Source organism: Fonsecaea multimorphosa (genome assembly GCF_000836435.1).
Source record: "Fonsecaea multimorphosa CBS 102226 unplaced genomic scaffold supercont1.34, whole genome shotgun sequence".
Classification (NCBI taxonomy): Eukaryota; Fungi; Ascomycota; class Eurotiomycetes; order Chaetothyriales; family Herpotrichiellaceae; genus Fonsecaea; species Fonsecaea multimorphosa.
In genome coordinates, this window is record NW_015971668.1 from 286344 (window position 1) to 301088 (window position 14745).

General features: G+C 54.6%; 5 protein-coding genes across 5 annotated transcripts; all 5 read left to right on the forward strand.

The window, feature by feature from the left end:
* Nucleotides 1-750: 750 nt before the first annotated feature.
* On the forward strand, nucleotides 751-4410 carry Z520_11008 (uncharacterized protein; the record flags this gene model as incomplete). The annotated part of the gene is made up of 3 exons (XM_016781499.1): nucleotides 751-3161; nucleotides 3211-3817; nucleotides 3868-4410. 3 exons carry the CDS (start codon nucleotides 751-753, stop codon nucleotides 4408-4410), a joined length of 3561 nt encoding a protein of 1186 aa, XP_016627488.1.
* A 716-nt stretch (nucleotides 4411-5126) lies between these two features.
* On the forward strand, nucleotides 5127-6106 carry Z520_11009 (uncharacterized protein; the record flags this gene model as incomplete). The annotated part of the gene is made up of 3 exons (XM_016781500.1): nucleotides 5127-5315; nucleotides 5411-5755; nucleotides 5879-6106. The coding sequence occupies 3 exons, from the start codon at nucleotides 5127-5129 to the stop codon at nucleotides 6104-6106; spliced, it is 762 nt and encodes a 253-aa protein (XP_016627489.1).
* Nucleotides 6107-6802: 696 nt separating this feature from the next.
* Z520_11010 (uncharacterized protein) lies at nucleotides 6803-9442 on the forward strand (the record flags this gene model as incomplete). The annotated part of the gene is made up of 1 exon (XM_016781501.1): nucleotides 6803-9442. One exon carries the CDS (start codon nucleotides 6803-6805, stop codon nucleotides 9440-9442), a length of 2640 nt encoding a protein of 879 aa, XP_016627490.1.
* A 1024-nt stretch (nucleotides 9443-10466) lies between these two features.
* Z520_11011 (uncharacterized protein) lies at nucleotides 10467-11339 on the forward strand (the record flags this gene model as incomplete). Its single annotated transcript, XM_016781502.1, has 1 exon — nucleotides 10467-11339. One exon carries the CDS (start codon nucleotides 10467-10469, stop codon nucleotides 11337-11339), a length of 873 nt encoding a protein of 290 aa, XP_016627491.1.
* A 1093-nt stretch (nucleotides 11340-12432) lies between these two features.
* Z520_11012 (uncharacterized protein) lies at nucleotides 12433-13110 on the forward strand (the record flags this gene model as incomplete). Its single annotated transcript, XM_016781503.1, has 1 exon — nucleotides 12433-13110. The coding sequence occupies one exon, from the start codon at nucleotides 12433-12435 to the stop codon at nucleotides 13108-13110; it is 678 nt and encodes a 225-aa protein (XP_016627492.1).
* Between the last annotated feature and the right edge of the window lie 1635 nt (nucleotides 13111-14745).

Below are 14745 nucleotides of genomic sequence, written 5' to 3' on the forward strand. Positions count from 1 at the left end.
GAGGTGGGAAGTGCCAAAGTTATTGCTCCGTTCATGACGGGGAGTACGTGGCCCGTAGAACCAATCAAAGGGATGAAGCGACGGTTGACGCCCAAGGACGTGGGGCGAGACTTTGATACTAATCGATAGACACCGTGTAGAGCGCTTGGTTGGGCGGCTACACGCCTTGGACCTCCAGTGAAGGAGTCGCACAAAATAGCAACCGAGCGACCAGGGCGACCAGGGCGACCAGGGCTTCCTAGTCCCGCTGGACTATCACGAGAGCGGAAGCAAGAAGGCTCGTCTTTGTGTGTGCAATTGCTGTCGCGTCGCTGAAAAAGAGAGATACAACTAGACAATTGAGGAAGAGAGTGAGAGAGAGAACGACAGATCCAGGTTGGGCTTCGAGTCCAAGGCGCCAACAAAGTTCCCCCTCCTTTGCCTTGCACCGAGCACTACTACCTACTTGTACCTCTCTTACGCGCACCACCCTCTTCCTCCTCAGCATCTTCCTGTCATCTCTCCTTTTTGCAGCGCTTGTTTCGTCTTTTGCTCGGGTCATCTTTCAGGTCTCTTGCTCGGCATCAGCATTCCCTTCTTCCGTTGTTTCTAAATCCGTGGCCTGGGCCCGACCGCAGTTACTTCTCCTCTTCACCGGGCAGGCCCCACTACCAGACTGCGAGTCCTCTACCTAGTACTCGGTACCACCTCCAAGATCGACAGCAGTACAGTCTACCTTCTCCTCAAGAGCCGCAAGTCCCCTTGGAAGCCATGAGTGCTTCTGGCCAGCATGGAAGAGCGGACGGCGAGTTGTTCCTCAATCGCCCCAATGACCAAGACTCCCCCACTATCGTCGAGCCGTTGCGCATTAATAAAAGAACCTCAAGCGCCTCTTCAGGTGTGCCCTCCATCGCTGGCAAGCAAAGTCCTGCTCCCCAGCAGCCTGCTCAGTCTACAACCGTTTACCCTATGCCCTCCCTCCCATACCCGGACGAGCAGGCTCGCCAGCAAGCACAAGCGTCGCGATCCAATGGCTCCCCGGCGACATATCCATATCCGGACGTGAGAAGAGTAACGTCTCCTGAACAAGGCGGGAGTGCAGGCAGTGGGACAAGGCAGCAGGCAAAGAGGACGACTTCAGGAGACGGGCGTCCGGGGCAAACACTTGCAGAACGTCGTGGAACGGCACCAAAGCCTTTACCAGAGTCTCCTGGCCCGGATGCGCCAGATAAAGAAGGACTGTTCCAGCGCCCCCCTCAGCGTAGGGACCCTCCGAACACAGCTCCCCTCCCAAGCCAGAATCAGTATTGGCCGCCGCCCGCCGACCCCTCGTCTGCTGCTGCAGATGCTTTGAGCAGACTGAAGATCAGGGATCCTTCCTCGATCAATCGAATAAGTTCCACGGCTTCGACATCGACCACCAGAGCTCAGCGTGGATCGCCTCCTCCGCCGGAGACGCCCATTGTTGGCCCTGGCCCTGCTGCACGCCCGCAGACTGATATCGAAGCCCGATACGCAGCCTCTGGCATTGCGGGCACCGCAACCTTGACCAGCTTGCAAGCCCAAAGTCTAGCGGCCCAGCAGAGAGCCTCCCAATATAATCCGCCACCTCAGCCCGCCCAGACACAGAGCAGCGCTCCCCCGAGGCGGCCTTGGACTCCCACCGAAGCGCCAGGTAGCTCACAACACCCTGCTCCCACAGTGTATCAAGGCATGGAAGAAGCACGTCCCTCGCCTCCACCTGCTGCCGCCGTAGCCGCACCTCGTGCAGCAGGTGTTCAATCTCCAACTCGGGCACAGCATCCTGTCGAAACCGAGATATCCAGATTGCAGCCTCATGAGGAGCCACCTCCGGCATACTCTCAGGTTCCTGGTGGCAGGACAGTCGTTGGGAATGAGAAACAAAGAAGAAGTATGGTCGCTGCGGCCGCGGCGCCAGCGGCGACCCCAGGAGTCGCACCCGCCGCAGTTCCCCAACCGGCCAGTTTCATGCCACAAACACAGGTTCCCAACCAAATGGACCACCCGGCGTTTGCTAACGACCCTAGGCAGGCGGTCCAAAGTCCACAGATGGCCCATCCGACCATGAACGGACAGATACCACAGGCGCAGCCGGTCATGCCCCAAACGCCAGCCCAAATTCCTCCTGCCTCCCCACCACCGCTCCCAGAAGGTTGGATAGCGCATTTGGATCCCAATTCGGGACAATACTATTATATTCATTTACCTACACAGTCGACTCAATGGGAGTTCCCAAAAGGTCCGACGCCTCTCAATCTGAACGAAACTCCGTTGTCGCCGGTGGCCAGTATATACCAGAACCCACTGGCTTCGCCTGGCTTATCTTTCACTTCCAAACCGATGGCGTCGCCGGGTCTTCCCATGACTCCCGGATATGATCAACAGAGTGTGATGGGTTTGCCTGGCCCGGCAGCCTTCACCGGACCGCCACCTAGTGCCGGTGTGGATCTGTATAAGGTAGTGGCTACCAATGGCGTGTACTTTGGCCCTTATCTTCGCTACGTCAACATGGACATAGAGCGAGGAATCTGGTATGGGTCTATAATGCTGGTCACGGACGCCCCACAGCCACCAACGATACATATCCATCAGAGCGTTGACCTGTCTCCAAACCCGCGTCAGTTGAAGGCCAACAATATCTCGACTCATCAGCGTTGGACATTTTACAAGTACGACGTTGATCTGCAAATGGACGATGCTGGAGCTGCAAAGTGGACATATGCCATCACTTCCCACCTTGGTTGCACGAGATATGAGTTTTTGGTGGCTGGCAAACATGAGACCAATTGGCGCTTCGTTTGCACTTCTGCGAATGACTTTTCCCTCAGCGTGAGCGCCAATGAGCGCGCCAGATTGGGCGGGGTGGGTTTCATGTGGAAAGACATCATGCAGAAACACGCCGAATGCGGCGGTTTCCATTGCCAACTCGGCTTGGGCAGCCAGATCAATGCCGACAGGCTGTGGAAGGAGATACCGTCGCTGAAACAGTGGCTTTCAACCAGCGGGAAAGAAAACCGGAAGAATGCTGTCTGGACAGCAGCACACGAGGAGGACGTAACGCATGCCTATTTTCATTACTACACGAGCCATTTTGATCAGCCATATTTGCGCGAAGCTTTTGCCCAGATACCCCATATCTTGACGATTGATGATCATGACATGTGAGTTGATTGACTGCGGTCGTGATGAGACACCAGCTGACGAGAGCAGATTTGACGGTTTTGGTTCTTACCCCGAATACATGCAATTCAGCAACATGTTCAAGAACATTGGACGGATCGGCATTGAGATGTACCTGCTGTTCCAGCATCACACTACACTAGAACTTCTTCGCAACGTTTCCGACGACAGAGACCTGTTTACCATTACTGGGACAGGATGGCATTTCGTCAAATACCTCGGACCGGCGGTCGCCGTTGTCGGTCCCGACACCCGAAGCGAACGGACACTCCATCAAGTCATGGCAGGTCCAACCTACCAAGGGCTGTTTCCTAAGATTGCTTTGCTCCCTCCAACCATCCAGCATTGTCTCCTGATGATCCCGGTGCCCTTGATCTACCCCAGGCTTGATGGCGCAGAATCGATAGCACAGACCATGGCTACTGGAAAGAAAGCGGTGACGGGCGCCTATAACGTGCTCGGCAAAGTGACCAGCTCTGTTGCAGGCGTGGTCGGAGCGAAAGGGGCTGTCGGGTCTGGGTTTGACTCGGTGAAACGGGCTGTAGGCAAGTCCGGGCTAATGGGAGGTATTTTAAGTCCCTTTGGCGACATAGATGTTCTCGACGAGCTGAAGGACCAGTGGACTCACGATTCCAAGGTGAGTGTTTTGGCAGTGTCTGCTGGACTGTGCAGGGCTAATATGATCAGGACCTGGAGCGGACGTACTTCATTCGGACACTCCAAGGAATCTCGCATCAGCGATCGATCCGCATGACCTTTGTATCGGGAGCAGTCCACACGTGTGGAGCAGGTCTCGTCCACGATCCATCGCACCCATCGGATCACAAGACCATGTACCAGATCATTTCATCGCCCGTGGTTAACACTCCGCCTCATGGCTATGTGTTGAAACTGCTCAACAACAACAAACCTCTCTACATCCCCGCGAACGGACAGCGATCAACACCATCCGCGCCGACCGACACGAAAGAAGACATGATGGAGATTTTCACGCACGACGTGACCGGACAGCCCATCACCAACCGGAAACTGATGGCGCGGAGAAACTACGTGGCGGTTGTCGTGTATGACCCCGAAGTCGTCAATGGTACCTTTGGCGCGACGGACATGCACCGAGGATCGGGCAAGTTGAGTCTGGCGGCCGACTTTTTGGTTCAAGGCGAAGGCGCATACGGTAGTGTGGTCAAGTACGGGCCGGTGGTTGTACCGAGTCTGGAGTATGGCCGGTGAGAGGGTTCCAGGTTGTAGATGGAAGTCCCGAGTAATTGACGCATGACTTTGCGATTGTGATATTGCAGTAACGAAGACATGGCAGTGATAGGATTGAGCGTATTGATGTTGGTTATTTGGACTATTCTGTGGTACCGAGTACATGCAGCGTATGCATGACACAGATAGAGGCGTGCCATGGGTGTGTATGCTATACAACCTATTCCGGCAGCTGCATACACGTAATACCGACTTCCAATATCTCCCGAAGGTCTTTGACAGATATGCATAGATTTGTTGGTGTCGAGGTAGGTATCTTCCTGACCTTCCCCTCCCCCCTTCTAAGCCCCAAATCGGAGTGAGGGAGGGCCCTCCCTCCCCTTGACACTATTCCCGCTCCTTCGGACCCTGACGCTACATAGAGACCCGTTTTCTATCTCAACGCTCGGTTCCCCCCCTCTTCATCTTCGCGTGTCAATTGGCCCGCGATGACAAATGCGCAATACTTGGAGATGATGGCTTGATTTTACTGTGAAAATGTCCCGCTCGCTGGCAAGGGGTGATTTATTTATTTAAATCTCAGGGCATTGCTTTTTTCGTTATCTTTTGCTTCCCCTTTACTATAAGTCTGTTCCCATCTGTTGATTGATTGATCTATCTATCGAATCATCTCTTTTGCCCTCTCTGTTCATCACCTACGCAAGTTTCTTACCCTCGGCACTGCCGCATTGCAGAGAATGGCCACCAACGGCACCAACGGCACCAACGGCGCCCACGCCGCGCCAGAGATCATTCTGTATACCAACCACGGCTGCCCCTGGGCGCATCGGGCTCATGTCGCGATCAAGGAGCTCGGCCTGCCCTACAAGGAGGAGATTATCGACCTGGACAGGCCCCGTGATCCGTGGTATTTGAAGGTGAATCCGGTATGTTTCTTGGGACCTTTGCTTCGGAGATCACACACCTTTCTTGGGGCGATCATGGGAAATGAGCCTTGAAGTATATTGACTCGTCCAACAAGCGCGGCCTCGTCCCCAGCATCAACTACAACGGCCACATCATTACCGAGTCGGCCGTGGTCACGCAGTTCCTGGCCGACGCACACCCGTCCCATCTGCTGCCGCCCACCGGCTCCGTCGACGACGCCCTGTATCGCGCCCGCGTGGCTTTCTTCGTTGACACTTTTATCTCCAAGGCCCTGCCGCAGATATTTGCCGGCCAGCGCGCACAGTCTGAGGCCGACAAGGACGCCGCCGCCCAAGACTTGATTGCCGTCCTCGTCAAGGAGCTCGAGCCCCTTTTCACCTGGGTTGGTCAAGGAAGCGGTCCTTATTTCGGAGGCAGTAACAAGTTGACGCTCGCTGAGGTAGGTTTCCTTCCCTTTGTGTCTAGCATGATCCTACTCTTCCCCTTGCGGCGTCATCACCCACAGAGTGAGAGAGTGTGTGGCAGCCGGTATTAATTTCATGTGCACCACCGCGCTGTATAGGTCCAAACGGCTCCGTTCCTTCTCCGGCTGCTCGCCTTCACGAAGCCCGAGTATGGGATCCTGAGCCCGAAACTCGACGCCCTGCTGGCCGAGAAGGCTCCAAAGTTCAAAGCGTGGGCGTCCCAGGTGGTGCAGGAGCCCAGTGTCACGTACATTTGGAATGAGAAGGCCGTAGCTGATAGGACCAAGGCCCGGTTCGCGAAGCTGGCGGCCGAGAAGAAGCTGTAGATGGCATAGTGGACAGTTCGTTCCAACACTACCGATGATGACGCCATTGTTGTTGATATAGAGTTGAAAATCTTTACCCGTCACTTTCCCTTTGGCTCATGCTGATTCCGACATCCAAGTCCATTATCTTCCCTCCCCAGGCAAGCACTGCCCTACATCCCTTTACCGGGAGTTGCATGGACTGAAACCTTTCATTTGGAAGTTTCTACATGCCTCTTCTCCAACCCGCGCTGTACTTTCTAGGAGATCACGACTCTCATTCCGCTGTCCTTCCTATTGAAGTCTAAGCAGATGTCCAGCGCTTGCTGTTCGCTTCAGCCTCGCTCAGCCTTATGCGCGATATTTTAGCGCCTCCCACTGCTGTTTTTCAATGATCAAGTAAAGCCATTGAAGCTCGGAATGGCCCTTCAAAATCTGGCCAACCGTCTCAAGGTCTCGAGACCAAGCACACGAGCTTGGAGCCATCATCCACCACGTGGAAGCGAACTCGTCGGCCCTCAAGGACGTCCATAAAGGACCTTGTATCGAACCAAGGCTGGGACTGGCTAATGCATGCAGTTGCGTGCCCGCCATAGCCGGACGTACGTCCACGTGGCAGCCTTACTGCGCACCAAGCTGCCATCTACCGCCTCACGGGTGTTGGAATGCTTGAGACAGCGTCTCCTCTGATGCTCATCACGGCGGCTGGAAACAGCAATGGCAAGCAGGCTTTGTGACCGTTGTTCTGCTCTCGGCCTCAGTGTTGAGAAGTTCCTGGTCCAGCCGGACGGACCATCGGACAACAGCATATCGGTCCGGTCCCTGCAGCTGGCAAACGAGCGATATTTCGTCGGCTCACTGGGACAGATCAAAGATAACAAAGCCGCTTGTAAGCTGTGCGCTCTTCTTTCGCATGCTGTGCCCGATCCCGCGCCCCCCGAAACCGACGACGCGAAATGCCATCTCTTCTGGGAGATGGACGGCCGCACATCCGTGGAAAATGTCAAGGACGGAAGGCGCACCCGTCGTCTGAGAATCTGCTGGAGCCACCGGGACCTCAAGCGCTTCGAGTCTCACTTGGTCCTCGCAGCGCCACCGCGCTACGACAGCTCTGATGTTAATTACCGGGGCCTCTTGAACAGCGAAACCGAGTTTCGCGGAAGACGGGTTGGCGGCGTACCAAACAAGCAGAACCTGATCCGTGAGCTCTTGAGGCTCTGTGAAAAGAAGCACGACGATCGCTGCACAAAAAAGCTGGGCATTGAGGATGACTTCTACACGACTCTGACGGAACCATACTTCGGCGTTATCGACATCGAGTATGGCAATCTTGTTCCTCTCCCATTCGAGGAGAAGGACGATCAGCTCGAATTCGAGTCGTATGCAACCGTGAGCTACGTCTGGGGCGAGACTGGCAGCCGCGAACACACTACGAGGATGGGAAACATCCAGAGCCGACGCAAGTCTGGTGGCCTGGCCTCAGTCATCGAGACGCTCCCCAGGGCCCTTCAGCAGGGTATCCGGTTAGTCCACGACCTGGGCATTCGGTATATTTGGATCGACGCCTTGTGCATCGTCCAAGACAGCAGTCACTCCTGGAACCTCAATGCGCGTGCCATGCATTTGATCTACGGAAATTCCATCTTCACCCTCTCTATCGCAGATGATCCAGACGCTACAACTGGCCTTCTCGCCCTGGATAAGGACCGCCAGCCGAAGCAGTGGATCGAAGAATGTGCCGACGGTCTTCACTTACTGCTCCATCACCCACCAGAGGCGAGCATCGAGGCATCTCGATGGAACAAACGAGCCTGGACGTTCCAAGAGCGCTTACTTTCCAAACGTTGCCTGATCTTCACAGGTGGCCGCATCTACTTTCAGTGTCGCTCGACGGTCGTGTCAGAAGATATCTTCGCTGACCACGATGGTGCAGGTTGGTCTTTGGATCTGGTACGCTCTCCACTCCAGATGTTGTCCCAGCTCAATATTAGAGCCCTCTGGTTCTACACCCATTGCGTCTCTCTATATACCCTTCGAGAGCTTCATGAGCCGTTCGACATCCTCTCAGCGTTTAGTGGCATGTGCAAGCTCATGGAGTCCACCATGCACTCGCCGTTCATTTTTGGTCTTCCTACGTCTCACTTCGACTTCGCTCTCCTATGGCAGCCCATTGGCCGTTCATTGAGACTCAGCAAGCCAAAGCGCTCGGATGATCCGAAGTATAAGGATATGAAGCTTCCAAGCTGGTCATGGTGCGGTTGGGAAAACGAGGGGATTGAATACGTTCCGGAAATGGTTGAAGGTTGTCTTCCTGATGTCGGTGCATGGCTTTTGGACCACACGTGGATCGACTGGCACATAAGGGACGGCTATGGAACCCTTCGTCGTGTTTGGGACAGAACAAGGGCTGAAGGAGATGAAAGTACGAATATAAGGTGGAGAGGTTACAAGGTTACCGGCAGGGAGGCGTCACCGGACAATTCTGACCGTAGTTCGTCGGCGTCCCTTTTGCCTTTTCGAGCCAAAGGACAATCTTCACGCACCCAGTATTACCGAACATCCACCAACACTGTTCCGGCCCCCAAAAGTACTTCACGGAAAGGTCGCCAAAGAAGGAGTACGCGAACGACACCAAGGCAGAAATCTGATAGCGGCTCTTCGGACTCGGACGATAAGAGTGGAGGAGATCTCGGAAGCGATCCTTACGGCCGCCTGCGCCAGGAAGGTGCAATGTCTGACAGTTTGGGCAAGCCGCGAGAGGATTTCACCTTGACTCTACCGGAGGATCCATACCACGTGCGCAAGACCTCCGAGAGGTACATGGCTGGCTCCGTTCAAGAGTTTCCCGATCAGATCTTCTTACAATTCTTCACCTGGCGGGCGTCGTTCCATGTCGTGCCCGCCACAGCTAACTCTGGGGATCAAGTCGATGGCGGCGACGTCGGATCGGGGTTGCGCCGCTGCCACATCATGGATCAGCGCGGAGACAAGTGTGGATCCATTGTTGTCGACGAAAAGTGGCTCGAAAGGCACCAGAAGAGGGAGCCCATCGAGGACGACTTGCCAAACGGCTTGGCTGAAAAGGCTGACGAGGTTGACAACACAGACAAGACGGAGAGGACTGAATTCGAGTTTATTGCCATCTCCGAGGCCAAGGCTTTTACCAAGGAAGAGTTCCCAGACTGGACGTACTACATTCCCAAAGAGAGGGTGGAGTCGGATTGGGATTTGTTCTTTGTGCTCCTGGTTGAACACCTCCCCATGGGAGGCTTTTACGAGCGCGTAGCTCTGGGCAAGGTCTTCAAGGCGGCATTCAGTCTGTCGGATGATGAGTGGAGGGAGATTATACTTGGGTGATATAGGACGATACTTGGATGATTCAAGACACACACAATGGATGCAATCACAACCACTGCTGCTGCTCGCATGCTTGCCTACATGCTCGCTTACTCGCTTGCAGGAACCAGAAAACGCACCCTGTGATGCAACGTGCAAGTAAGAGGCTGCAAGATCGGTAAACATCAGGATGTGACTTATATGTGCATGTATGACTTTATCGTCTCTGATGAGTAAAGTCAAGTGGGCTGATCAGTGATCTAAAGGCACCTAGGGGATATTACCCAGCGCTGGAATAGGAAGTCATGAGAAAAAAGAGGAGGTAAAACAGCAATTAGTTCTGGATGATAATAAGATCGGGCATTGGATACTTACTCGATGCAGACTGTTGCATACCTAGGTACGTAGCACTCAGTAGCCGGGGGGCCACCCAAGTCCCACGTCCATTCGCCCCGCGCAGCTACTTCCCATTCAGGACTCGTACATGGTCCTCACTTCAGGACGATTTAAACCGCGATCTTTCAAATCAAAGGGGCACATTCTTGTGGTGGGCCAATCGTGAAGAAACAAGGACAATCCAACCAAACTCGTGGATTCAGCCTAAACATGGCAGTCGAACACGATCTGTCACTCCACACCCCATGCTGGCCTGACTTCCAGGTTGGTATGGATCTTCTTTGCGCCTGGATCCGGGATGCTACTGAGTCCCCCTGGCGCCCAAATGATGCGGCGTGACTGTGTGTGCGTGTGATGTGTGTGTGTCTCGAGCGGGTAAACCTGTTGGTTGGAAAATTTGGAATTTTTGACCGTTACATCGTAGGCGATAGAACATGAGCTTGGAAAGGTACATACCTAGGTATTTAAGAGGTATATACACTTGAAAAACCCCAGCGGTCGAGGAGGGGCAGGAGAAATTCCCCAGACTACTCTCACGATCAAGAGTACAATATCACTTCGAATAGCTCTCTAACCTCCCGCACAATTTCACTAAGCACACCCCGTTAGTAAAGAATCGAGGTCACTCACTACTTGACATCTTAAAACAATGCCATATCTCACCACGCACGACGGAACCGAGATCTACTACAAGGACTGGGCGGCCAACAAGGATGGCGCTGCCTCCTCGTCGCGGGGGACGGTGGTGTTCTCGCACGGCTGGCCGCTGAACAGCGACAACTGGGAGAACCAGATGTTCTTCCTGGCCAGCAAGGGGTACCGGGTCGTGGCGCACGACCGCAGAGGCCACGGCCGGTCCAGCCAGCCCTGGACGGGCAATGACATGGACACGTACGCCGACGACCTGCTGGCACTGTTCGAACACCTCGACCTGAGGGACGTCATGATGGTCGGCCACTCCACGGGAGGCGGCGAGGTAGCCAGGTTTCTAGGCCGTCATGGATCCAGTCGGGTCAAGAAGGCGGTGCTGGTGAGCGCGGTGACGCCGCTGATGCTCAAGACCGAGCGCAACCCCAAGGGTACGCCCGTCGAGGTCTTTGACTCGTTCCGCGCCGCCATGATCCGGGACCGCGCACAGTTCTTCCTCGATGTCCCCACCGGTCCGTTCTTCGGATTCAACCGCCCCGGCGCAAAGGTCTCCCAGGGCCTGATCCAGTCTTGGTGGCTGCAGGGCATGATGTGCGGCTTCGTCAATGCCTACGAGTGCGTCAAGGTCTTTTCCGAGACGGACATGACCGAGGATCTCAGGGCCATTGATATTCCCGTGTTGATCCTGCACGGTGATGATGATCAGATTGTCCCCATCGAGGCCAGTGCGCACGAGGCCATCAAGCTGTTGAAGAGGGGAAAGCTGGTGGTTATCAAGGGCGGACCGCATGCGCTGCCTAACATTCACGCCCAGGAGGTCAATGGCGAGTTGTTGAAGTTTTTGGAGGAGCATGAACCCGGCAAAGGTTGGTAAGCTTGACCTTGACCGATTCACGAGTATTGATGGAGGTTTGGCTTGGATAAGAGACAGATATACGTACCTAGTTACCTACCTAGGTACCTAGGTACCTGTTCATAATCGATACCTGAGTCGAAGAGTACCTATCTAGGTACCTACCAAATATATAGGGCGGCGTGAGAATCTATCCACATCCAGAAAGGCCAAGGGCCCAGATCCGACGCTGTTTTTCCAACATCATTGGCATTCTTCTTCGACTTCCATTGCATCGTCCAGATCACCCAGTCGCTATACAGAGTACATCGATCTGAGAGACTAGGATGCGCTATTCAGGACTCCAGCGCGAAGTCCTCAAGCTATACCGAGCTTGTCTGCGAGCTGCAGGCAAGAAGCCAGAGGTTGGTTCTACACCCCCCCCTCAAACTCCACGCCTCGCCACCACACCTGTCAGGCAGTCATCTCACACTCTAGCTTGCTTCAACAGGCCACGAGAGAGAACTTCCGGAACGCAGCAAGGTGAGTCTGGACATTTCCCGAGACTAAAGGGGACGTCGATTAATGGGACCATTCTCTAGACGCGAATTCCGCAAGAACCAGGCCCTCGACAAAAAGGACTTTGGCGCGGTCGAAACATTGATCAGGATGGGCGCCCGCAAGCTCGAGCTCTACTCGTCGCCTGGCGTTAGAGATATCCATTGAGCATGATGACCAGAGAGATTCATGAGGCCTTGTGGTCGTCCGGTCTGTCCTTGTCGATTCTTTCTGGGATCACGTGACTTGGAAGCTTCCGGCTGTCCGTCGAAGCATCTGGCACCTTGTGGCAAAACCCAGGCAGCAGGCAGATGGTGCTTGCGTTTCCCAGAAGCATCCAGCACCAGCGTGGCACGCGTGGCACGGTCGACATAATCTGCTTTCTCATCAGTCTCGACTGTCCCAGCAACTTCTATCAGACAGGATGAAGGGCTATAAAATCTTCATCGACGCTGGGTTTCCTGCAGTTCGACATCAATCAAGATCAGCAACAGCAAGTCTTATGCACTCAACCCGAACGAGAATCATCCCTCAAGCCTCAAGAATCATCAAGCCAACGCTTTCATCCACCAGAAACATGTCTTTCCTCTTCCCCAGAATCGCATTTGCGCCTGCACGCTGCGGCCCTACCCGCCGTGACATTGCTCCTCTCCTTTCCCTCTTCGACGACTCTTTCAACGAAGTCCAAAGAGCGAGCCGAGCGGCCCGGAAACAATTCAACCCTCGCTTCGATGTCAAGGAATCAAACGACGCTTACTCCCTCGAGGGTGAGCTGCCAGGTATCGAGCAGAAGGACCTGAGCATTGAATTCGTCGATGAACACACCCTGACCATCAAGGGCCGCACCGAGCGCACCACAGAATCTGGCACTCGACCTCAAGCCGTCGAAGCTGAGAAGAAGGCTGCCATCGAGGAAACTCCTGCGTCCGAAACCAGTAGCGTCAAGTCCCATCAACCCACTGTCGAAGATGAGGAGCCAGCCAACTCGTCTGCAGCCGCTGCTGAGGACAGCAAGACAGAAGCCGCAGCGCCGACTCCTGCTCCTGCTGAGCAACAGCCAACCCAAGCCGAGCAGCAACAGCCTCAACAGCAATACTGGATCACCGAACGCAGTGTGGGAGAGTTCTCCCGCAGCTTCTGGTTCCCACACCGCGTGAATCAGGAGGCGGTCAAGGCTTCGTTGAAGAACGGCCTCCTCAGCATTGTGGTTCCCAAGGCTTCTGCACCTGAAAGCCGACGCATCGCCGTCGAGTAATCAAGGGAGGTTGGAAAAATCAGCAGGCATACTTATCTGTACGACACCAGCATAGAAGGTGCATAGCGTGGCGTTACAAGCAGGACGGGTCAATTCCATGGGTTAGGTACTTACGGGACATGCCGGGGAGCGACTGGGATGTACTTGGATGCATAGAGGATCTCGGCTCCCTTACAGCTTAGGATGATTGCATTAGGAATATAATTCACTTGATCTTCGCACTCACCATTGATGCTTTTTAGAACTCTCCCTTTAATCTCCGTTCTCTTTCCAATGTGTGGAATCAAAGGCAATCGCGAACTCAATGACTGACTATTTGCACATGTCTCGTTGTGCTTATCCGCCTAGCGGCTTCGAGGCACATATTTCCGAAGCCAAATTGCGCCATTCGATGCATCCGGATCCTGTAGTTTCCCCGCTCGAGTGCAGCAAGGAGGCTGGGAGGCGACGGAGTATTTTGCGTCTGTAGCTCTAGTCAGTATCGATATACGTATGTGTCTCAAAGATTGATGGTGTTGGGGCGCTCGTATTCGCTGCGCTTACCTAGGCGCCCAGAGCATTCTGTCGTCGGACGGTTCCCCTTTGCAACATGTGTGCAGTCTGCATAGTCGGAATGGGTGATTTGTCGTCCGGTTTTACCGATTCTGGTCCTGATAACTCGATTCCTTTTTCCGTTAGTTCAGGTGTTCTGCAGCTCCTTCTCACCGCGTTGTGGGATATGGACCATCGACACCTATTCTCAGCTCAGTTGAAGTTCTACAGGTGGTGGCGGACAAACAGCCATCAGACGGGGCCAGCATCACCACCCTCAGTTGGGGTAAAGATTATCGGAAAATCGTCAGGGTGCTTAGTGGAGGTTCTGGACCGTCAACTTTGAGATAAGAATGGCACACTGATCAACCCACTGATGGGGAGATGATCGAGCATCTAGGGGAGATGTAGGTATGTTGGCAGTAGCCGGAGTTGCACAGCGGATCTCAAGATTTGGGGCTCGCCATTAGTGGCTGGATCGATTGCGTCAGGCGTGCCCCCAGGCGGCCCCCTTCATCACCCAGCGCCTGGGCCCTAGACCCTGAACTTTCATTGGGGGGGCACCGCCAATGGAGGAGCAAAGAAAGGAAAGGTCGCTGTGGCGCTCCGGATGGCGGTGGTCCGATGGTGGGTAAGAAAGGAGCTTAGCGGTGGCTGATGCTTGGAATTAAGCGTGCAGAAATCCGGTTGTGGGCGAGGCCGGGGCCTGGGGGTGCCCTGAGCTTCGGGTGTGGGTGGTGAGTTGAACAGAGTTTGGGGGGCTGCTGCGGGCTGCTGCGGGCTGCTGCGGGCTACTGCGTGATGCTGCGTCTCCGGGCGACCTGAAATTGTTTACATGGGGGTGTTTCAGCCAATCATGGCGCCTCCCCTGCCCATGGTAGGATCAGCCCTGCATTCAAAGCTTCTGCCACTTCCAAGGACCAAACTCGTCGCCATTTCAAGTTCCCCATGAAATAATAATATTAATTAATATGAAACGGGACAAGGTCGTCACTGCGCTGCTGCTGCTGCACTGACCACCTTCCTTCCTATCCACCTCCACCGCCACATGCCTCTTCCCTCCTCCTTCTCCTCCCCCTCCTCACCTGCTTCCTTCGTTCGCCT